Raw genomic sequence first — 25,973 nt, 5'->3', positions numbered from 1 at the left:
TTTCCACGCCTTCACTCTTTCCTCCATTAACCATTCTTTCATCCCTCACTATTGTTTGTAATTTTGTAACCCTTTTTGCTTTTCGGTCTCTGACCACTTGATCTATGCTTTTAATCTTCATCGCTTTTCTTTGTTTTCATCGTTTTACAGTCTATCTCATTTCTGGCAATTGTTGATTCTTCAATTATTACCCAATTATTACCCAACCTTAATTGGTTTACCCAATTCTACATTGTTTGATTTACTATTAGATAGTCAATCAAAGCTACCCAACCCAATGTAACTAACAAGGGAAGTGTCACAACTGTGTCTCACCGATTTCGATGCAATTTGGTACAGTCATAGAATGGGCCAAAATAAGGTTCGCACATTTTTTTATACGTGCGGTAAAAGCCCCTGGGGCGAGTTATAGGGGTTGAAAGTTTGGAGAAAAAGTACGTTTTCACTTATATTTTGAAAACGAAAAGTGCTATCAAAATTTGGTAAATTGTAACTGATATTCATTTTAAAAGAGCTTTCTTTTGATGTGTCACACATATAGCAGAGGGTTAAAAAGGGCGAACTACCCCTATTTTTTTGGAATTATTTAAAAACCACCCTATCGATTTTGGCGGCATTAAGTATACTTCTAGTGCGTTCAAAAATATTAGTTAAGGGTTTTTTCCCATTCGCCCTAGATCAACCCCAGCGAAGTTACGGGGGTTAACATGTAAGCACTTTTCGTAAGAATGATGTGATAAAATTGTCAGGTATTTTGAAAATACTTTAAACAAAACCGTAAATTAGTCGCACAATAAAATGTTTAGTGTAAAATAAGGCATAATACACCATATAGGGGTTGTTGGGGTTATCCACCCCCTTAAAAATTAATTCTATCCCGGGCGTTATTTGTCGATTACGGCGAAATTTGGTACTGTGTTTTTTTTATATTTGAAGTAAAAATTTTTGAAAATGGTTATAAGGGTTACAAATTAGGGGTAGTTTTTTGTTTATACCTCGAAGATGAAAACTGCCATCGTAACTGTGGTATTGTTTTTTAAAAATCTATCTATCGATGTTCCACGAGGTAAACTACCCTCATTTTCTTTAAATAATAAATATAAAACTACTAGATAAATAAGATATTTTATTTATTTATGAGTTAAAAAGCAACTGACAAAAAAAATAGTTCAATATACCAAAGAAGTTTATTCTACATTACTAATTGACGTTTTTTATGTATTATATTAATTTTCAATATTAAATTTATTTTTATTCTACGTAGTGTTGGCAAAAATGAAAGTCGTGGAAAAAATGTTTTAAACATAAGGATTTTTTACACCATGCACATGTTATGACCGCTATATCCCCACAGATATCACACGTTGGCTTCTCACTCGAAAAGCAAACTTCCACGGGATTTTCAAAATGGTCTGGTCTCTCCTCTATATAGCCACTTGCAAACCATGCGTATTTAAAAACATTTATAAACCGAGGGGAAGCCAACTGGTTATGCGTCAACGATTGCAATTTTAATATGTTATCCCTCTGATGTAAATTGACATCATACTGGTAAAGAATAATCTGATCAGAGAATCTTCTAATAAAATTTTTCCATATTCTGAAACCAAATACATCTAGGGGCTGTATTTGACCTGTTGTCCCTGCAGGTATAGATAAATGTTTAAAATTAGTACCTGATGGAGTTATTTCACTAATAACTTCAGGACAATGGCCACTCCAAGAATCTAATAATAATAATGATTTAGAACCAGTATTTGGAAAATATACATTTTGGAGCCAATTTTTCATGTGTTCTGAAGTTAACTTTCCAGATTTTGATGCCAAAACGTATATATTGTCTGCTTTAAACATTGTATTTGCTACCCTCGGTCCAAAGCTGCCAGAGGGTTCTTTTAAAACAATAAAAAGTGGAGAAAGAAGTTTCCCATCAGCAGATATTACGGGTTGAATTGTGTAACTGTGCGTTGTAGATGACACCGACTGGACCACACTTTCTACGGTTTTAACTCCTAAATCGCTTAATGTTCTTCCCGAATGGAATTCCAAGTTAAAACCGCTCTGATCCGAATTGTAGGTGTTTTCAGGTCCATATATTTGGATTTGTAGCTTTGCCTCTTTAACGAAATCTTTTGCTAAAGTTTTTACTCGATCAACATTTCCAATTTGTTTTTGGGATAGAAATTTTGTTATTTTTCGGCTTACTAACCGATTTGCTTTCTTAAAACGTTGCACCCAGCTATGAGATGCTTTGAACAGTTGAGGAGATAAATTCTTTTCATTTCTAGCTTGTATAGCCCATCTGCGTATATCAATATCATGTAGTGGCAATTTATTATCTACGGCGGCTCTCGCTTGATTAATTACAAATTCGGTAATTTCTGCTAATTTTTCTTTGTATGTCCCTCTTTCTTCAATATATTTAGACCATCTGTGCAATTGGGTCTTTGACGTTACTTTTCGGTATTTGTTTTTTACGGTTTCTAGTTTCAAATAACCTTTCTTCCCACTTGTCCAGTAATTTACCGCCTCTAATTTGTACTCGTAGTCGATGTCATCCTTCAATGGACAATGAGCATCAGTATCTTCTACAAACCTGTCAGTTGTATCCTGGTCTTCAATAATTTGCTGACCGTCATTGATGCCATTGGATGAATCGAAAATTAATACAGTTTCGTCTTCAATTTGCATATTGTAGTCTTCCATACTTTCCATTAAAATACGCTGTATATTTTCTTTTAAACTAACTTCTGCTTCATTTACAGGAGTCTGGGGAATATTCATAACAGTAAAAACTGTCATTAGCAAATTTAAAACGTTTATTGGGTTTATTGTAACCATTGCTTCTGTCAGTTGCTCTGAAACTAAAATCTACCCACTGGGCACACGTTCTTTTATACTAGAAAAAACTATTTTGAGAAATGACCTTTAGCAAGCGGCACTAAAAAAACAAATATTGTGCCAAAATTTTTTTGGTAGGTGTATTTTTGGCAACATTATGTAGAATAAAAATAAACTAATAAACTATATAAAACAAACACAGTACCAAATTTCGCCGTAATCAACAAGTAATGCCCGGGATAGAATTAATTTTTAAGGGGGTGGTTAACCCCAACCACCCCTAAATGGTGTATTATGCCTTATTTTACATTAAACATTTTATTGTGCGACTAATTTACGGTTTTGTTAAAGTATTTTCAAAATACCTGACAATTTTATCACATCATTCTTACGAAAAGTGGTTACATGTTAACCCCCGTAACTTCGCTGGGGATGATCTAGAGCGAATGGGAAAAAACCCTTAACTAATATTTTTGAACGTGCTGGAAGTATACTTAATGCCGCCAAAATCGATAGGGTGGTTTTTAAATAATTCCAAAAAAATAGGGGTAGTTCGCCCTTCTTAACCCTCTGGTATATGTGTGATACATCAAAAGAAAGCTCTTTTAAAATGAATATCAGTTACAATTTACCAAATTTTGATAGCACTTTTCATTTTTAAAATATAAGTGAAAACGTACTTTTTCTCCAAACTTTCAACCCCTATAACTCGCCCCAGGGGCTTTTACCGCACGTATAAAAAAATGTACGAACCTTATTTTGGCCCATTCTATGACTGTACCAAATTGCATCGAAATCGGTGAGACACAGTTGTGACACTTCCCTTGTAAGTATATTCTTTTTCTCACTCTTCTTTGTGGATGTTGAGTATCTTCCATCCAATCTATTTTATCCAGATTAAGCACTCGGGTCATTCTTATTCTGCTTCATTCTCATTTGGGGACTTTCTTTGGACTTCTACCTCCACGCTTTCCAGTCTACCTTTTCCTTCTTCATTTCCTGTGTCAAGGTCACTCCATTTTCAATTCTTCATCTTCTTCTCGTTTATCTCCTTTACCCTTTTGCTGCCACTTTGTCAACTACGGTTATCTCCTACAAACTTTATGGCAACTTTTTTGATCTTTCTCTTTGTATATTGTTTCTTTGCATATGGACAATCCCAGTCTTACTTTCTTGGCACATTCACTTCATTCATTTCCTTTATTCTCCTACATATTCTCCTTCTCTTATTACGCCGCGACGTTGTCGGGCAACTCATTGGCGGCTCGTCGCCTTACGGTAGAGACTCGGGCCACATGGACCACATCACGCCACATATAGTATACCACGCCACTGGTTGAGTTTTAGTCGGACAATCGGCCAAACACGTATTGAACGCTGCACCGCAGAGAACCCTCCAAATTTTACATAGGCCAGCATTCAACCAGTATCGTTACGTTGCGGCACATCGATATGCTCGATAGAAGCATGTTACTACTACGCTATAACCCGTTCGCTGCTCTATACAGATGGTGACATCAACAGCCCGAAACATCGCGGCTCTGCTTATTACCTTTCTTCCATTACACACTTCTTTCTGGAGTTCTCTTTCCCATTGTTAATTTACGGAACCGCCATCCTCCTTACACTGTGATCAGTATTTTCCTCTGCTGCTATACAGTTTACAAATAGTTGTCTATCTCATTACAATCCCTGTATTCATGCAATATAGTGTACAATGTCAATATGTTAAAGTTTTATCAAACTTTGTGTGAACATGCTCGAATTACTTACAACGACGTCACCGCGCATAACTTTAGCAATACAAACTCAGTTCCCTGTGTTAATATTTAAGTCTCTAGTCTTAGAGTATTTCTGTTTACCTTGTTTCAGATCTTACGCTCGTCTTTTTACCAAATTTCTATCAAACACTTGCCGCATATAGTAAATTTTCTCTTCCCCGCATATCTTGTGACACTGTTTACACTTTTATTTTAACAAACACTTTTTAATAAGATAAACATCCTTAATAGACTTTGCGTCCATAAATTCTTATTTCTTTCAGGTATCATGCTCCATTACGTCTTATGTTCCATCTTTGGTTTCACTTTATATCTTCACTACTTTTTCTCTGTCCACCATATTTCTTATCTTCTATCTCCCTACTCTATTCATATTGATTTTTTACAATCTACTTCTCTATTGCTTTCCTTCATTTTTGTCAGCAGGGTCTATCCTGCCTAGATAGATTTCTTTCCCTGGTGCTTTCCCCCCTTTACTCTCAAAGAAAGAAACGTCTAACATTGAATGTAGTAAGCTCTCCGTTTCTATCAATCCATCTTTAAATTGTTCCACCAATTTTCATGTCTCTATTCTTGAAAGTCCTAAATATTGTTGAAAAGTGAAGTATTTCATTAAGTGGTTAGTTATTAAGTTTAATTCTGAATCTTCAATAGGTTCATTATTAAATGTTATTGTGTCATTTACTTGATCAACTTTTATCAATAAAAAAGCAATTTTTAATTGATAATAACATTTTACTGATTCTGAGTAGTACATCTTAGGATGTATTTTAAACCTGATACTCAGTTTATAGTCATCATTTCAAACTATTACAGTTTTTAAAACATTACAAAAATACTATTAAATTGTTTTGTTTTAGGTGACAGTCGAATAAAACCAATATTTGGAACATCTCTCGAAGAACATTTACGCGTTACAAATCGTCGTATAGCTTATCCTTTAGAAATATGCATTTGCGCCCTTTCAGAAATTGGAATGTCAGAGGAGGGATTGTTCAGAGTTGCTGGAAGTGTAACGAGAGTAAAACGGATGAAATTATCGATAGATTCCGGCTGTTTTTCTTGTCCTTTACTTCCGGAATACAGAGACGCACACGTGATTGCAAGTATTTTAAAAATGTACTTGCGTGAATTACCTGAACCTTTATTAACAAGTATGTTGTATTCGGATTGGATGCACGCCGTTAGAGTCCCTGAGGATCAACGCTTGGATGTGATGAAGTTCGTTTTACAAAAATTACCTCAAGCAAACCGAGATAACCTGACTTATTTGATGAAATTTTTGGGAACTTTATCTAAACATCCAGAAACGAAGATGACTTCTTCAAATATTGCGATTGTTATGGCCCCCAATTTATTGTGGGATCGCCGGAGTGATGATATGTCAAATTGTACTGTTGCGAATATGGTTGTTGAGTATTTTATAAATAATGTGGATAAATTATTTGATAAAGATATCAATGAATTTTTGGATTTAACGAGTGGCGATTTATTCGAAGAGTGTGAATTTCAAAGGACAACTGTTGCAGCAACAGTGAAGCACCATGAAAGAAATTTTGATACTGAAAGTATAAGCAGCCATATGGACAGTCCAAAGATAACAACTCGGAAAAGAAAGCCAGTTGCTCCTGGTCCTCCAACAAGGCAAGGTAATGAAGGTATTGAAAATCCTATTGATGTACCAAAATCAAGTCTTGACACGGAATTTAATAATTTACACATTGACAAAACGAAACAGATTCTTATCGATCAAAATTCCGTAACATTTTCTAGTCGTTTTCCTGAAAATAAAGTTGAAAATTCTGAGAACAAGTCTTATTATCAATCCGGAAGTATGACTCTAACGCGACAACCGAAGAACAAAGCCGTACAAAATGTAAATAGCGATGACGAAACTAAGTCGTTGAAACGACGAAGTTTAGCGGAAGAAGCAGCACAAGTTTTAGATGATTCTAAAACCGTAGATCATAAATATGTACCCTTATCAAATACAGTAAATATACAATTATCTACCGCGAAACCTGTTCATCAAATCACAGCACAAAATGCGGATATAGTTTCCGCAAAACCTCCAATATGTGAACCACCAAAACCAAAATTAGATGATAAAGAAGGCAGTCAACAATTTATTAAACAAGAAACATTAATGACGAGATCGTTAAATTCGATAACGGACGATATTGATCCTTCACAAATTAGAAATCCTCATAAACCAGCTGTGCCAGTTCGTCCCGCTTCATTACGTGGTCCAATTCGTACTGACGCCGCCGCCGCTAATGACGTTCAAAGAACTCAATGTTCCGTTTACAATGTTCCGCACAAACAGCAACCTAGTATTGTAACTTTACCAAATCGTTCCTTGGGCCATGATACGCAAATGGCTGAGAAAGAAAAGTTTTTAGGGCATCAGCCGGATAAACCGCGTTCCTCTATCGAGAATAAATATAACGACATCAATTCTAACTGTGATCCAAAAACTACTAGAAAACCTGATGTACCCTCGAAACCTCCCCACAGGAAGTCAAATGAAATGTTAAACGCTGAAACTACCACTGAAAAATGTAATGGAAATAAGACTAGTCATACACGGACGAGATCCGATGGGAATATTGTCGAGCAAGTCAATTTATTGACTACACCGCCATCACCAAAAGCTTTGAACAAACCAACGCAGCCTCCGCCGCCACCTCCCGTTAAAATTAAAGCGGAAGGTGATAGTAATAATAGTACGGACCTGTAATTTTTAATTTTTACCCTACTCTAGTGAATTTGGTGATTACAAAAGTATATATATTTAATAATATATTGTATAATTTGTATTATACCCATCGTGTAATAAGTCTAGTTGCGATTATTGTATGTTATATTTGACTGAAAACAAAACCTTTTTTGTAAGTATTTTTTGCCTTTATCGCTATCTTTAATCTACCATCACTCTACATTTCTACTCGTTCGATTCGTTTCTTAACCTTAACCAAAATGCGATGGTGCTTCTTTTTCCTGTTATTGTTTTGTGTAGAAGTGAGTAATAATCGTTAACAATCGTCTTGTGATTGCCTTAATCAAAACATTAGAATTCATATTGTTTTTTTTTTGTTTTAATTTGTCGTTTACAAATTTTAAGTTGAAAAACGTTTTAGTTTTAACATTCCGTCGGCATTTTGTTTGAGTAACGGAGGGCATTTTTAAAATACTGAAAAAACTTTAACAAGAAACATAGATAGGAAGTATTTGCTATGTATGCTTTTAACTTCTCGTTAGTCTTCAATGTTTTTTTTTTCTGTTTCACCTTGTTTTCATTCACTGACTTTTTTTTTGACATTTTACTTTTTATTTAAATAAAGTTTATATGTATTTTAAATAGCTTTTCATTTCGTTTTACCATTTACAGTTATAAAAATAAGTAGATACACAGAGTGAAAATAATAACTCATCTGTCTTGTAATCTTGTCATATAGAGGAAAACCTAAAACGAAATTTAAAAAAATTAGTAAAAGGGTTCATTTGATTAATTATTGTAAATACTGAAATTAGTCAAAATTAGAATAATTTGTGATTTTTCTTATTGTTGGACAAGCAAGAAATGTGATTGACTGAAATAGACTAGGTAAAAATAAATTGTAGCTTTGAATGCACATCATAAAGGAACATCGAAAGTTACAGCAATATTTGAACGAAGCTGGTTTTGTATTTAGACAAACCTGAGTTGGAAAAGGCATAAGAATTTGTAATGGTGGTTGAAGATGTGCTTTTGGATGAACTTGTACAAATTCCAAATTTTCATTGCGGAAAATATACTATTATTTAAACTATTACTAAACTACTCACAAATGTGGATCATCTATCAATAATTTTTAGAGATTAGCTTGAAATATATTGCTCAAAAAGAGACAATGCCAATAGGTCAATAGAAACTAAGGAACTAAACAAAAAAGGAAGAGTTATATAAAGGAAAATTATTTATGGTTAAAGTTTAGTTTAAAGTATTAAAGCTGCTAAATAACATTCATCATCATTATAGAAATCCTTTTTCAAAACGGCTTGTTGCATTAAAAAGAGAATACATTAATTAATAGTTGGTGATATTTTCACAAGGATCCTTCAAGAAATGAATTTTATAGCGAATTTTGAAAGTTATCGAAGAAAATTGCAACATCGAAAATTTTATCAAAACTTAAAATATTGTTTTCTCAAAAACTAAAAGCTATTTTTCAAAACGGGTTGGTTCATTGGAAAGAAGACACTATTATTAACACTTTGGAAAATTTTCATACTCATATTCCAAGAACTGCATTTTATACCAATTTTTAAAACTTAATCGGCGAAAATTGCAAAATTTGAAAAAATTGCCGATCATTTCAAAAATTTATTTCTCAAAAATTAAAAGCGATTTTTCAAAACGGCTTGTTACATTAAAAAGAGGATACTTTAATTAATAATCGAAAGTGATAACAGCGACAGTTCTGTTAGTAATGAATGTGATGTTGAATTACAAGCGAAGAGAAGAAAACTAGACGAAACTGCAAAAAGAAATTTTATATAGCGTATTGGGATTGTTACAATGAGGGTGCAAATACAAACCTGATATAAATACAGTTGTATTCAATGAAAAAAGTCCTATTGGGGTTGAAGTTGATTATTATCTGCAGTGTCCAAAACTTAAAAGAGATACTAATTCCTGTGAATGGTGGAGTACTAAGTAATCGGTTTTTAATTGGTAGCTATCCAGTATCCGGCCAGATTTTCAAGAATGGCCGGATATCCGTTCCACCACTAATCCACATCATCATGCGTAGCTCTACAGCTCGTTGTGAACCTGGGTCTGCCTTAATAGTTCCTTCCAAACTTGTCCATCCCCCGCCTATCGTCCACAAATTGTCTCTTCGATATTATAACTGATCTTCTATCCACAGATCCACGGCAATCAAAGATAATTCTTGTGATACTTTTTATGTTCATTTTGGCTACATGGCCAATCTACCAAGATGCACATTGATAAGTTTACCTATTTCTCGTTTGCAATATAAAAGATACAACTCTAAGATGTAATATCGACGCCAAATATCGTTGTTATTAACAGCGCAGAATCTTGGTCTTTCTGCAATAATGCCCGGTTCACATTCCAGTCTAGTAATCCAGCGAGGGATCTCAAGTATACGAATTTGCTAACCATCTTTATCTTGTCATCCTTAACAAAGGCCTATTTCACCTCGTTTTCAGTTTTCCCTATAATATCTGTGAAATTGGCGAATACCAAGATCTGCGTTGACTTGTTGAATATTGTTCCAATGTTCAAAGGCCTGCATCTCGCACTACCTTTTCTAGGGAAATGTTAGAAAGACAGTTTCCCTGTCGTCGACCTTCGTGGCTTTCAAATGTTCTTAATAGATTTCCTTGTGTTTTGGTTTTACAGGAGAGAGTTAAATGAATCATTGCTACCAGATAAGGAGGTATGTTGAACTACGACAGGTTTTTGGTTTAATAAATTTTGTTAGAAAACTTTTCTATTTTCTGATTATATACTATATTCGGATTCACCGAGTGCCACAAAACTGTATGAACACGTATCGTCGTCGGTGCCAACCCCTGAGGTACAGCTATCAAATCTGGCTCGGTTCCAAAAGGGTTAAGCAGAAATTAGTGTTCGGAAGAACCTTTTACAAAACCTTGCACATTTTCTGGACGAATTGAATATGCTTGGAACCATATCAACACGATTTACAGTACTCATCGTGATATTATAATCCACAATATATTGTAATATACTATTTTGGGTTCGTGAGCCCATAATATCCACACATCTTTGTGTTTACACATCCAAACATCTTTCTGTATTGTTCCAAATGTATTTGTTTTATGTTTATGTAATAAATTGTATAGTTTTGGACTTGTGTTACAATCACTGTATGATAAAAGGGTCAAGATATGGACTTAAAAATGTCATGACAACATTTGCCAATTGTTGAATTGTTGTAACATTAGTCACAATAGTAGACATGGTCCCTGCTGCGAAAACTCGGAGGCTTCAACCCACCCGACCAATCAACCTAGTAACTCTAAACGAAGTGGCGTTACGTATAATGTCACAACCTCAAGAGCACCCCAAAACCGCTTACACACAATTAAAGTTAAAAAAGTTGAGGTCTTTTACTATGACTTTAAAATTTATCTGTACAGGGTGTCCAAATTGTACATGGGTTTGCAGGGTATCTCAGTTATTATGAAAGATAGAAAGTTGCTGCTTTCGCGAACCTGAGCTACTTTTTTGTGAAACTTACAATGGCGCAAACCAAATTTTCATAGCTCTCTTCGTTTTTGATATACAAGGAGTGTTTGAAATTTACGATTTTCAGACACTTCCTGTATTTCGGCTATCCGGAAATGTAGTAAGAAAGTATAAACGGGTTCTAATAGATTTTTCACGTGGAATCCAATGGTGCACGTAGAATTTTTCTAGTCATCACGGTTTTTGAGTTATAAACATAACTGAAGTACTGAATACTCAACTTCTAAAATACTAAGCTCTTTATAACTCAAAAACCGTGATGACTAGAAAAATTCTACGTGCACCATTGGATTCTACGTGAAAAAATCTATTAGAACCCGTTTTTACGTTTACGGATAGCCGAGATACAGGAGGTGTCTGAAAATCGTAAATTTTGAAACACTTCCTGTATATCAAAAACGAAGAGGGCTATGAAAATTTAGTTTGCGCCATTGTAAGTTTCACAAAAAAGTAGCTGAGGTTCGCGAAAGCTGCAACTTTCTATCTTTCATAATAATTGAGATACCCTGCAAACCCATCGAAATTTGGACACCCTGTGCATTTGAAACAGAATATTTCAACCTCTTCACCTGTAAAGAAACCCTGGCTTTAACGCCATTCATACAAAGTTTCTAGAGCATAGTGGCAGATTTACTAGGCAATGACTTGCAAAGTTCTTGTCAGATACCTTTAAACAAGAAATATTCCACATCAACTCAAGAAGATTTCTGACAGCAGGATTCTGACCATACCGTAGCTGTACAGATCAAGTACTCGCACTGACTAATTATGTGGAAAGAGGCTTTCAAAAGTAACTAAACACATCTACTGTTTTCTTTGACTTGTCAGTTAAGTAAGATCACTGATGTTATCAATGCCACAGATGCGCCCAAGTTAACGTGAGCGACAAAATGAAACTGAACAATAGCCTTCCACAAGGATTGGTGCTGGCTTCTCTGCTGAGACTGAAGCTCTACATAGCATACATGGCCAAAATCGTATCAAAAAAGTTCGGATACGTAGACCTCCTACACCTAACTATACCATTATTGCTGTTATTTTTGTTTTTCATAACTCAGATGACAACCGAACATGTTGGTGTCTTCTGTATTTCACCATTATAATATTCACTTATATCTAATGTTTCATCCAAGTCACTGCCGTAATTTGTCTTGTACCAAATTTTTTAAAGGTGCTACACATTTTTAAATTATTAACAGCAGCAGTAAATAGTGTAATAATCATAACTGCATATATATGGTGATAGGACTCAAATTAGATTAGAACAATCACAAGTCTAAATGATAATTCGTTTGAAAATGCAGTTGCATCAACAATCCTTGATCAAAATCAGGAAAAGACTAAAAAACTTCAATATGGTTAGACCCACATTACATATCTCTTCGTCTGTTTCGATTAGAAATCAATCTTCCATTTTAATCAACCATAATAATGATTGTCTAAAATGGAAGAGTTATGAATCGTTAAATACATCATTATTTGTTTTGACTGATTTCATGCTTTGTAACATTAATACAATTAAAAATTCTTACTTGTTCTAAACTAGATTGTGTAACTGCGTAATCATCAATATTCACTGATCTTTTCAATCTCTCCATTTCACCAAATATTTTAGACCATGGAATCGTACCAAGTGGGATATGATAAATTATCATTCCAGAATACATTTCTTGGAAAATAGCCAAGGGAACTTGCGTTCTTATCACAGAATCCACATTATCCATTTTTAAGTCATTTGGTCTCATCTTCACCGTTAAAATATTGAATTGAGAGAATTTGTTTTTAAGATAATTCGGCGATCCTATACATTTTAATTTTCCATTTGTCATTATCGTTAATCTTGTTGCGATAGCTTCACATTCATCCATATTATGAGAAGCTATTAATATACATCTCCCTCTATCTTTTAATTCTTTGAGGTGTTTCCATATTCGACGTCTTGATTCAGCATCCATTCCTAAAAAAGCTTGAATTAAATTAAATGAGTTAAATTTTCTTGTTATGTTAACCTGTTGTTGGTTCATCTAAAAGAAGGATAGATGGATTTCCTATCATAGCAATTGCAGTACTTAGTTTCTTTTTAATTCCATTACTATAAAACTTGACTCTTTTATTTAAATATTTAAGAAAGTCGTATTTTTCCGCTATAAATGTTGTAAATTCTAAGCTGCGCGGGTATGATAAACCTCTTAAAAGACTAAACATGATTAACGTTTCTTTTCCAGTCATTTCGCCGAGTAATGCATCAAGTTGGGGACAATAACCAATCTCTTTATAAATTTTTCTTATTTTCAAATTTAAATTGTTTCCATAAATCCAAACATTTCCTTTCGATATGATTAATTCCCCCATAATCATTTTAATCGTAGTGGTTTTCCCGCTTCCGTTCGCTCCGAGAAGAGCAAAACATTCGTATTCTTGTAGAGCAAACGAGATTCTATTTACAGCCAATAATTTATCGCTACACTTTGTGACATCTTGAACGACAACGGGGTAATCTCGCCGGTTTAAATTTAAAGCTTTTACTTTGTATCGTTCTTCCATTACATCAATATCTTCGCGTCCACCTTCTCTTGTGCGCTTTATATTATGTTGTTGTAAAAATTGATATAAACGTGTCAACATTCTATTTTCAGTCAAGTAGATTATTATTATGGAAAATATGGTGGCGATGCTAAGAAATATTAAATGTTTTCCGATTCCTCTGTTATTGAAACTTAAATAATTATCATCCAAGTCTGGATGTTAATAAAAAATTACTTGAAGAATTGTTGTATTTTCGGTAAACTTACTGCAACAAAATTCGTTCGTTTTACATGGAGTGTTAGTTGAGTTGGCTGATTTTAAAATGATTCCAAGTTGTTCACAAACGTGTATTTCCCCATATTTTTTTCCGAGTTCATAAATTCCAGATGTTAAAGCAAAATGGGGGAAAATCAAAAGGATCCAGTAAATAATATCACCAGTTAAAGTCCTTTCATTGTCATCAATAAAAATTTCGTGAATAAATAGAACAGCAAATGGGCCTAAAATAAAAACTTATAATTTCTTTAAAACAAAAGTTAGTTTTAAACCTAAGAAAAAATTGATGAAAACAGCTACACCATAAGCTAAAGGTGGATCTTGGATACATAGTGATAGAAGATATAATTGTGTTAAAGCTGCCAAACCAAAAAGCAATAACAATAAAATAACTCGTCCTATGAATTGTAAAATAAAATTAAATGATTTTTTTTTATAATCTTGTTACCTATTTCTTCGCACGAACTAAATCCATTCAATTGCAAACAAATAAGAAATATTGTAACTAAACAAACGCTAATTAAAAAGCAACCATAATCCCATAATAGTCCTACTCCCCAATAAATAGTAGCGTTAACACCGGAAATAAATTGTAATTGCTTCGACTTGATTGCCCGTTCTTTTACGTAGAAGTAAATAAAGAAAGCTGTTACGTAAACCATCGCAAATCCTAAACAATACGCCAAACGAACTATATCATTGAACATTATTATAGACTTTGTATTTGTTGCAATTGGTAAAGGATAATTTATAAATTCCAAATGGCAATCTTCGCATTTTAAATTTGTTTGTAAAATTGTATTCATCGTGTATTGTAGAGCTAAAGGTGCAACGTGATATCCTTCAGGATTAAACCAAGTTGTTATTTTATTTTCTTTAAATGATGCTCCAAAAAGGTTTTTGTATTTTTCTTTTTCTTGATGTTGTGCCATCTAAAATTTGTACTTTAATAGATATTATTCACAAATTTTGTTAAAATCAAACATACATAGCTCATTATGTTAGCGCCAAAATCCTCTCGTTCCCAATCAATTAATATTCCGTTTTGTTCAATGATTGTTTTCTTATACGTGTGGTAATATTCATTTGTGATGTGTTGAGTTGAAACAATAGCTATAAACTCACCGTATAAATCGTTGGTTAATACAAGTTTAGGCAAGTTGTGGTCATCTTGTGTGGTATATTGAGTGAACGCCATCAAAATCATGACTATTAAAAGTATTAGAATTGGGAGAATGAATAATATTAAAGACCTTGATGTAGAAATAAATTTTTTCATTAACATCGCGATTATTTGATTTTTTCTTAATGCGAATCCTTTAAGAAAATTTTCCTCAAAATCTACAAGAAAGTCCAAATTTAGAGAAAAAAAATTAATATTTGGAATATGTGTACTAATAGTGGATGGTTGTCTGCTAACATGTTGTGAAGAAACATCAATGTCTTGGTTGTAAGAACTTCCTCCAGCTCTGAAAATAAAACCCGAAAAAATAATATTGAAATGACATTAATTTTTTTTTACTTGGTAAAAATATCTTCTATTGATGTAAGAGAAACACTAAAAGATCTAATTCCTAATTGTTCGCTGTTTGCTTCTAAATACAACAACAAACTTTCAAAAATCACTGTATGTTGTTCAGGAAGAACATAAACTAAATCGTTCCCTACATCATTTTCTATCTAAAATTGATATAAAAAATACTTTTTTATTAATAATGATAATACAATGAACCTCTATAGTTGGAATATATCCTCTCATCACTTTCGTCAATTCATAAACATCACAATTTGGAGTTTTCACTATAATCAATCTATACCCTACTCCATATTTTTTTTTTAAGAAGAAAGTGCTACCCATAGCTTGTAGTTTACCTTCACTCATAATTGCGATTCTATCACCAAGTACAGCTGCTTCATCCATGTAATGGGTAGTCATTAGGATTGTTTTTCCTAAATGGAATTATTTAAAAAAAAATTATTTTGGCAATATTTATATAGATACCAATTTTTTGAGATTGCAAAATATCGCATAAATCTCTTCGTGAAGCTGGATCCATTCCAGACGAAGGTTCATCTAATACACATACTTTGGATTTTCCACAAATTGCTATTATAGCACTTATTTTTCTTTTCATGCCAGGGGAAATGTATTGAATTAAAGTTGATTTCTATTACGATTATAAAAAAATTGTGATTAGGGACAGATTTATTGGATCTGAACATTATTAGACGATAATTCTAAGCTACTTTAGAGTAAGTAATCAACTCTACACCTACACACTATGGGTTAACATTTGATTGCATTCATTTATTACTTTATGACGAAACAAATATGTACATGTGTGGAGAAGGAAAAACGAAAATATACCATACTATAACATGGTACCGAGACGATAGCAGAGACAAAAAAGACTAAGCAAAAGATGAAAGTAATGGAAATGAAAATTTTAGGATCTATCTACACTACCAGATAAACAAACCAAGACAAGAACCAGAAGAAAAGATATGGAAGAAACATGTAGAACGAATGAGAGTAAGGAGGGAATCGTAAGAATTTTTATGTGTGCACGACCGGAAGGAAAGACACCACAGAAGTCTTCCTCTGCGGAATAAAACCCAAAACAGGTGGCTTGACAAACAGGGAATTGTCCCTTTATCTTATTATGTTGGGACAACTCAATGTGAGAAATGGAATACATGGAATAACATAGAAGCTCACATTCTTGGGATTATATTCGTATTCTATTGGGTCTGTTTTGTTGGTACGTTATGGAAATTGCATCGTAATGCCGTATAACGATAATTTGATACTGTAACATTAATTGTATCCTAGAGGAGAGGACACCATGCATGAATAGCTTTAGATCATAACAATGCGCAAGTAATGAAGGTGTTTAATAACAATTATCAATTTGTACAAAGACTGGTGAGGTCAAAATTAACACTTGCTAAAAAGCCAAATAAAATAAAAGTAAGACCTTCACGATGAAGAATAGGGCTTCTACAAAGGAAATTCAAAACTATTAAAACCAAATTGTTGACATTTGAGATATAGATAACGCTGTCTTGTTGTATGTTAAGAGTGTGTTTAACTCCATCTCTTAGCAAGGGATTACCCATGCTTTAGAAATGGGAAATGTTAGCAGATATCTGATTAGTAAAGTAGTGGATTGCTCATGGAACTTACACTAACATGCCTGTTCTATGAGAAGATACTTGGGATTGATTCAGAATAGAGGGTAAACCTCATTGTATATAATAATAATATATCTTTATTGTGCCTTCCACGGAATACAAATACATTCTGTTTCATAATATAAATTAAAGAAGGAACACAATGGGCGGGTTCCAGACAAAGTCTGCTCATACCAACCCAGTTGGTTGCAAAGAAAAAAATAAAAATAAACCGAAAAAAAAAACATGAGAAAGAAAATAAAAGAAAAAAGAACATATGATATGAATTATAAGATACTTCAACAATTAAAGCAAAAAAAAACACAAATTTATACTGCCTTCACAAACTCCAACCTGCCAACGGTAAATATTCCAGCATCAGATATTATTCTCCCCCTTGCTGCTGAAACCACAGTCGCATCAAACACTTCTTGAATGTGCATAAGCTCAGAGTTCGCATATCACTTGGCAATTTACTATAAGATTTGTAAATGTGATAGCTGAAGCTTCTTTCAAATAGAGACGTTTGATGTTTTGGTGGATATATAGGATTGCTTAATCTCGTAACATATGGGTTTGTTGCCGGTTTGAACTTAATTTTTTTATACAGATATTCTGGCTTACATGAGATTATAATTTTATGGAAGAGACATAAGCTATGAAGGTCTCTTCTTTGTTTCATTGACAACCATTTTATATCTTTTAGCTTATGAGTAACTCTATCAAATTTTCTAATACCATAAATATACCTCAGACAACTGTTTTGCACTCTCTGTATGCGGTTAGAAGTTACCACATCAGCAGCCGGGTGGTAGAGTGGCGCCATATAATTAAACTGGGATAGAACAAAAGACTCACACAGTTGCTTTTTTAGATTCACCGTAAGATAGGCTCGATGAGGATAAAGTCCACGCAAATAAGAATAAGCATTTTTGATGTAATAGCCAATCTGCGATCTGTATCTAAACGTATTATCTATTCTTAACCCTAAGCATTTGAATTCCTGAACTAAACTGATTATTTCACCATTCATTTGTATATTTAACACAGGTCTGCTACTAGCCCTGGCATTACCGAGACACATATACATGGATTTACTTGGGTTGACTTTCAATTGATAGTTAGCTCCCACACGATACATTCTATTTAAGTCGCTATTTATTTTAGCTTCAGCAACATGATAATCAATACCTGGGAACGAAAAATATAACTGTAAATCATCAGCATACATATTAATTTTACAATACTCCAATTGTTTTGCAAATTGTGACGTGTAAAGCGTAACCAACAACGGCCCCAGAACTGACCCTTGCGGGACACCTGTGGTAATCCTCACCATGCTGGACACATCGTCTCCTATCCTACACATCTGCGTCCTATCAGTAAGATAATTATTTAATAGAGAAATCGCACCTTCAGTAAAACTCAAGCATTTTAAAGTATTACATAATTTCACGTGATTTATAGTGTCGAAGGCCTTAGAAAAGTCCAAAAAAACAACTCCGTCGTGGTCTTAGAAAACTAAACGGTACATAAGTATCAGAAATAATGGTGTATACAATTTGAGAAAAGCCATAAGATTGCCGCAAGGCAGAGGAAAAGTACAAACTCTATGTGTAGATTTAAGCATAACTAGCATATGTGTAATTCTGTATGCATCATCTACGTGACAAATAGCGCTTAAATATAAACTTTATAAGGAAACATCGCACTTAGTTAATAGAAAAGTGTTTGTAGGTATTGCATCTGTATATAGAAACTAATAACTCGATGAACTCGAAGTGTAATGCTAGCGATTAATTGCTAGTAGAAATAAGTATTGTATACAGAACCAAGAACTTGGGACGTTGGAATGGTATATAGACGAATTATAATAACTGGTTGAAGGACTTGCTTCTTGATTTAGATATGTACTTGACAAGCTTTGAACAGAAGAAGAAATATTTCCTCTTATTCACATACAACTATCATTTTTTATCGTCTGTAATGAAATCGTTGCTTGTGTCCATATTTTGAAATAGTAAACTGTCGAAAATTGCGGAACATCGGAATTTGTTGCTGTTAGATTTTTGGAATCGCATCACATCTTTTTTCTAAATTCCCTTGTTGTTTAGCCCGGATCTTCTTGAATAACTTGGTAAAACTAGAAATCGAGATATCTGGAAAATAGCAAAATGAAATACTTGTAAAAACACAATGAGAAGCTGGCAATATTATACGTGCATAAACAACGATCTTACTAAACCAGAACAGAATATGAATCTCGAAATTAGAAGACTGGCTAGAAATGAAAGTCCGAAAAGTGAAGACTTCCTCTGGATTCGCGGTAATTGCCGAATTTACCCTACTTACACTACGAATTACATTTATATTTGACGATATTGTTATAATCAAATCAGCTTGAGTATTCAGTTTCCAAAGATTAGAATGGAAATGGTTTTATATACTTGGGTAGATCAGAGTCAATGAAATAGATTAAGTTCTTCACTAAGGAACATGTATTATGTTAGCACTCATCAAAAATGTTCATGAATGAGGTATCTCTTGCATTGGTTATTAAAGATGAGAACGGATGGATACAAACCATATTTATTGAGCTAAGGTAGAACCGTCTCCTTCAAAATTAGTCGTTAAAGACGTTGTGAGTTTAGGTTGCGGTTGATAACTTAGTAGACTTCAATGATCTGCCAAGTCCAATAGGGTTGGTTTATGCGGTGTCCAACTATTATGGGCGCCGATTTATGCTAACCATAAACCTTTAGAAGAAATGTTTGTGAGGAGAATGACAAGTTGTCAACAAAATTATGGAAAGTTAGAGAACAAGATGTGGTGATATCAAATCTATTAAATAAGATAGATAATTCAATACAAGTTTCTTGTGAAGAAGAAGTGTTGCTTTATAATGAACATATTTACGTTTCGATCATTTTCGAACATTGAATATTTCTTAGATAAGGACATTGACAAACATTGATGGAAACTATGAAAGTTCTTTGATCGGCAGTTGCCCATTTTGATTACACTAAGATTTTAGTAACTGACAATGACACATAATTAAAAAAAAACGGGATCATTGTTGTATGCAAGCAGTTACTAAGGCACTTAGGAAGAGATTTCACTATAAAACTTACTGATGTATTTTGCTGGAGGATTTAATTTTTATGATTTAGAGAACAGTTATAAGGAGCTATTACAGAAGCAAAATGATTGGTGACGTAATGTATCAAGCATATAATGCTCCATAAGTATATATGACATAATGATATTGTTGCATTTCCAGAGTAGCTTAGAATTACTAAAATGTAGCAATTAAAGACATCCGGTGATAATCATAAATTTTTCGCTACATTGCTAAGATTCAAAACATATCCTGAGAATCATGTTTCCAAATCAATCTCAAGATCGTTTTGTTGACACGTGGACACTTGGCATGAAATATGTGGTAAGTATCAATAACACGTTTTACGAGATTTTTTAAAACCTAATCTTTAAACTTATAATAAGTTCGACTCACTGATCCAAATTTGATGTATTAACAAATTTTGCAACAGCAACATCTAGCCATACACCTCAAGGCTCTCTTTGAACCTTCTACAGCAGTGAGTCGAAAAAGCTATTGTTTTAGGTTTTTAAATATAATAAAATTTACTTTGTTTTCTAATTTCATTAGTTCAATATACTTATGAACTTCCTCTTTTGCTTCCTTTACGTTTAACCCTTTCAATCTACAAAACAATGTAATATGTTCTTGAACGGTTAATTTTTTATATAAAACATCACGTTCTGGACACCAACCCAACTGCGGTCTAAATTGTTCTGGATTTCTAGTCACATCAATTTCGTCTATGATAACACTACCATCGGTTGGTGGTAAAATTCCCACCACCGTATTAATTACGGTTGATTTTCCACATCCATTATGACCCAAAAGTATTGTAATTTGATCAGTAAAAGCATTTAATGTTAGATTATCAAGAGCATTGTGCCGTCTTTGAAATGTTTTCGTTAAATTTACTATTTTAATGCCGGGTTTTAATTCTGGCGGATCTGGTTCGATGAACTCTGGTGATGCAGCGACTTCTTTTGGGGCGTCATCCATATCGTAGACTTCATTTTGTCGAAACCAATATGGTTTATGGAAAATTCTCCAACTTTTTGAAGAACTAAATATTCCACGGATAAAAATGTGAAACAACATTCCAATGATTAAATATAAAATTGTATCGAATATAAGCATAAAAGTGATATGGCACATGGTGATCTTTGATCCTTGATGACGATTTTTACATATATCATTCCAATGCCATCCTTAAAATAAAGATCGATCTATTAGGAGCAAAATAAAAGTTACTATAAAAAATTTTCTTTTTTTAAGAGAATTTCAATAAAGAATATGAGATGAAATACAAAAAAATGATGCGATAAAATCTAAGAAAAATGCTATCTGTTAATTATAATTTAGTAAATCATACACTCTTAAAAAAAGAGAAATTTCCAAGTGGCATATTTTATATTTTTATAATGTTACCATCTCCATGTTCTTCAAAGAGTAAAATCAAATGAACACCTTCACATAAAGCCGAATTTAACGATAACATAGAGATCATTTTCATTGATGCGGAAACATCATTTCCACCGATGAGGGCGTAAGGAGCTAAAGATAGATACCATAAAAGTACTGCTACTGCAGCAGCTAAAAACTCTAGAAATCAATAAATATAAGCTTGCATTAAATAATACAGACTTATGCAAAATGTTGGTTCAAAGTCATGTCTTATGAAAACCAAACGGTACTTTAACATTTGTGTTATCAGTTATCACACATAACTAAGCCACAAACACGTAGAGATTACAAGTTCAAAATCCATTTGGATGGATACCAAGAGAAGTTATTAGCAAGTACCTCATCACCACAATTTCCAGGTTAACATGGAGATCCAATCTCTTGGGATACAGTCTTTCTATATAGTCTATATCCTTAGAAGTTCCAGCTGGTCTTGTTTTGGAAACTATGCTTAGGGTTTAAATTTCAAAGTTTGAATCTACGGCACATGCTAATTATATTTTCTCCAAGATTGTGGAGATTCCTGGGCTGGATGGTGTGACTGTTCTAGTATAAAAATCTTAGATTATAGAAAGTTGAAAATCATTGGCTGAGCATGATTGAAATTAGGGATATAGTGTAGAACTGTATCCCTAATTTCAATAAGATTCCTAACTGGTTGATGTATTCAGAGTGATTCTTTGATGAGATATATTCAATATTGAGTTTTAACTTCACATCATTAAAAAATTGGGATAAGGGTTAGCAATGATTTGGACTTTGAAAAAACTTAAGCTTATATCCCACAATCGCAAATAAACATATGATGAGCAATTCATACCTTTTTATGATTATTTAAAGTTTTAATGCACAACATTCGTTAAATACCTGGACTTCTTCTCAGGATGCCTTTGCCGGCGGATAGATGAGAAAGAAAATACCATCCACAGGCCAATATCATGGGCAGATAGGACTTATAGCTGTAGTTAAAGCAACCGAGTTAAGAGAGGGATAACTTTGAAGTAAAACCTTTGCCCTTCTGATAGGTGGTAAAGGCATCGAGCCAACTACATGGTACTCGAAAAGAAATAACAGTCTCAGAGCAGAAAGATAAAAAGACAACGACTCAAGCAATGAAAATGAAATTGAATTTTGGTACATCAAAACATTTTGGAACATGAAAACAAATGTACATTCTAATACGAGGGGAAGACATACAACAACATGGAAACAATAAATCAGCGAATGATCAAGATGAACCTAACTCTATACGGACAAAAGGTTATAATACTACAATTATTTTTACTCTATAATGACGGTACAATGGTTATAAGTACATCCCTAATGAGAATAACCATAACGGATGTAACGAAAGGATGTAAATCCATGAAAAATCCAATAGCGCTGGGTCCTTGTAACATCCCAGCAAAGCTTCGTAAATGTGGAACAACAAAACTATGCCTCAACGATAAACCATATCCAGAAGAATGGAACAAAGCCTTTATAGCCATCATACATAAAACGGGGACAGACAAAACTGCGACAATTACAGAGGAATAGCAGTGGCGCGCACGCTATATAAAGTATATGGCAAGATCCTTGCCAACAAAATAGGCTTATTGTTAGAGTACAAAAATATGGAAGTGAAGGTGGAAGCAAGATTTCGGGAAGATCAACAATACATCTCGTTTTCTCCTCCCCTTTTTGTGTCTCGTAATTAATGGAAAAAGTACTTGATGTTTATAGATCAAAAATTGCGTATGACAGTATTCATAGAGCAAGATGTGGGAAGCAATCGATAGAACGAACATCAGAGCGTTCATAAAAAGCCAGTAAGAAATTTATACTAACAAACAATAACTAAAATCAAGATGCAATTGAGACTGTCGAATGACTTCCACATCACTAAACGACCCAAACAGGGCTACCTATCGATGGAGGATTGACAACAAGGTGATGACCTTGTTTAGAATAGAAGGAAGAAGGAGAATAGAGGAAGCAGAGGAAAAGAAAATGTTCACGGACGGCCGAATAGTAATCACGAAGGACCAACAAGATATATGTATTCCATACATGACCAGGAAACTGATAGAGGAAAATAAGTGAATGGGGCTTGGAAATTAATGTATAAACAAATAACAGCGTATATATGTGTGGAGTACAGCAGCAGGACATTGATCTAAACTGCATAGAATATACCAGCACAAATATTGGGGAGTGTAAATAAAAAGCGACGGAACCTTAGAGTACACCATGAAGGACAGAAACATATAAGACAGAACAGTAATATTTAAAACTATAGTAAAGACCACAATAAAATGGAAAAGAAAAACCGAAAATATCCTGAAGACAACAGAAAAGGATTACTGGTAAGGAGTGGCTTGCAAATCGAAAATGGATAGGACCACCAACGACAGTATCCGCGATTTTATGAGAGTAACACACACTACGGTACTACGGTACGGACATATAGAAAGGCTTTCAGCCGAGAAGCTGCCAAAACAAATATGGCAATGGATGCTCAGGACAGGAAGAAGGAGGAGACTAATAATCATGCCAATCTATAACAGATTGATTATATCAAAATAATCAGCGGAGTGATATTCGAAATAATGAAGTGAAACTGCACCTTTCCAGCCTTTGAAAAAATATTGAATGGGAATTGTATAAGTGGATATATAGATAGTAGACAAACCATGTAAAACCCTCTCTGGTTTTCAAAAGTTAGGTTACCATAATAATGTGATAGGCAAAAAATGGATGGTAGCCACACATTTTTTAGTTACAGTAATTTAGATCCGAAGATGAGGTGAACCCTAGACTACACGAAAGGTTTACGCACTGTAATACGTGGCTGATAAAATTTCTCCTAATACTTCGGGAATGGCCTACTATGTCTTTGTCTGTTCTTCTTGACAGCATTCCATTCACGTTTTTTACTCTCTAGTGAAGATATTAGCCCGTCACTAAACGTTTAAAAAATGTTGTTATACAAACTACATTTTGGGAATAATGCATTGGTATATTTTGAGAATACTGTTGTCTCTGATATTATTTTTCTTCACGTCTTTTCTTTTATAAAGGCTTTAGATTCTTTTTACATTATAACCTGCGAATGTAAAAGAATGTTTCTTTATACAACATAAAATAAGAACTTGAATTAGATTTGATTGAATGGATAAACTGCAGTTCTCTAACCCTAGTGGCAAGATGGGTAAGAAGTTCTTTTTGTGATGTTGAAAAAAATTGCAAAAGATACCGTTTGATTTCTTAGACAGAATTTGAAACATTCTGTGTATAAATTATATACCTCTTTTGAAAAATATACTTATCATAAAACAAAAAGCAGTTGCAGCAAAAGCATAAATAAGGAAAAATAGTAAAACTAAAACCGAACTGCTCTTTTCAAAAACATTATTGCTGGAGCCACAAAAAAACTTCAACGTGAACACTATGAAAAATAGAATAAATGTTATAAAAGTGAGTGCTGTTATAAACCATGCTATCCATTGCAATTTTGTTGATATTCCAATAGTGTTCAATAAAACCTAAAAATTAAATACTTAAGAAGCGAAAGAATATTTATGTCTCATACTCACCATTAATTTTTTGTGTTTTTCATTAACAATTACTAAAACATTTATAATACAAGTAGTCGTTAAACATAAAACGATTATAATGCCCAATGCATTTTTCATTGTTGATAGAACAAAATCTTCTTTCCAAACTGTATAAGGATATCTTTGCATCAATAAAGAAGTATCGCTAAGCGTTTCTTTATCCATGAGCTGATTAATAATAGCCTTGGATATTGTATATTGAAGGTTTAAAAATCCAGTTTCATAATAATCTAAAATAAAATTCTTTAAATTTTAATTTTCTAGGAAGTAGTATTTACTAACCAGGATCATAACCATGTTGTTGAGTCCAATATCTAGGTCCTGTAGGTTGATTATCATCGAATAATTCAGATGTATGCCAAGAACCTGAAGAAATTTCAGCAGGAAATCTTATAGTAATAGACATTTTATCACCAATACAGTTTTTTCCAATTAAATCGTCACCAAAATCTATACCAACAATAAATGAATTTGCGCTCGTTTCAGCTTCAGATCCAACTTGAAGATCATCCGCATTTTTAAAACATTTATTTTTTGTGTTGGTCGATGGAAGAATAGATTCCATTAATTCGGTTAATTGCTTGTTACGACAAGGTGACCAATATACAACAGATTTGCTGATTAACCAAAATAAGATTATTTCATTCAAATTATATTATAATAAAATAAAAAAATTCTTACTTTAAAATTAAATGATTTTCTAAACCTTCTAGTTTAAATGAAGGGAACTCAGCTGGACCTTGCAATTGTGTTGGATTCCATCTTTTTGTTATTACAGTGATCATAATTATAAAAAGAGGGATTATGAATTCGAAAGATTTTCGTATTGGATGTCTAAATTGTACTGTAAAATTTTTCCATAGAAGAAGTTTCAATTGAATTATTTTCTGTTTGAAGCTCATTTTTATGTTTGATAAAAAACTTCT

General features: G+C 33.5%; 2 protein-coding genes across 2 annotated transcripts in view; one reads left to right on the top strand and one right to left on the bottom strand.

Annotated features, from left to right (window-relative positions):
* LOC111422224 (rho GTPase-activating protein 92B-like) overlaps positions 1 to 7,983 on the top strand; it is a 27,770-nt gene extending 19,787 nt beyond the window's left edge. The window contains exon 5 of the mRNA XM_023055426.2: positions 5,483 to 7,983. Coding sequence (XP_022911194.1) covers positions 5,483 to 7,362 — 1,880 coding nt within the window. The 3' untranslated portion in view covers positions 7,363 to 7,983. The remainder of the gene's footprint in view (positions 1 to 5,482) is intronic.
* LOC111422361 (phospholipid-transporting ATPase ABCA3-like) lies at positions 7,705 to 25,973 on the bottom strand. The gene is made up of 17 exons (XM_071197244.1): positions 25,729 to 25,973; positions 25,330 to 25,664; positions 25,027 to 25,277; positions 24,738 to 24,975; positions 21,413 to 21,586; positions 20,534 to 21,192; positions 15,713 to 15,878; positions 15,443 to 15,660; positions 15,233 to 15,390; positions 15,106 to 15,179; positions 14,699 to 15,051; positions 14,159 to 14,642; positions 13,983 to 14,108; positions 13,701 to 13,934; positions 12,918 to 13,646; positions 12,441 to 12,865; positions 7,705 to 8,088 (listed from the first exon to the last, which is right to left on the bottom strand). Exons 1-17 carry the CDS (start codon positions 25,947 to 25,949, stop codon positions 8,053 to 8,055), a joined length of 4,881 nt encoding a protein of 1,626 aa, XP_071053345.1. The 5' UTR covers positions 25,950 to 25,973; the 3' UTR covers positions 7,705 to 8,052.

The sequence above is a fragment of the Onthophagus taurus genome, chromosome 1, assembly GCF_036711975.1.
Source record: "Onthophagus taurus isolate NC chromosome 1, IU_Otau_3.0, whole genome shotgun sequence".
Lineage (NCBI taxonomy): Eukaryota > Metazoa > Arthropoda > Insecta > Coleoptera > Scarabaeidae > Onthophagus > Onthophagus taurus.
The sequence above is the reverse complement of the archived record's forward strand: the minus strand, read 5'-3'. Positions and strand labels throughout refer to the sequence as shown.

Excerpts from the sequence above, each read along its gene's own strand:
- LOC111422361 (XM_071197244.1), bottom strand. The coding sequence starts at position 25,949 with ATGAGCTTCAAACAGAAAATAATTCAATTGAAACTTCTTCTATGGAAA. Across the intron at positions 25,665-25,728 it reads GAAAATCATTTAATTTTAAA|CAAATCTGTTGTATATTGGT; the intron begins GTAAGAATTTTT and ends TTGGTTAATCAG. Across the intron at positions 15,180-15,232 it reads ATAGAAGATATTTTTACCAA|AGCTGGAGGAAGTTCTTACA; the intron begins GTAAAAAAAAAT and ends TTTTATTTTCAG.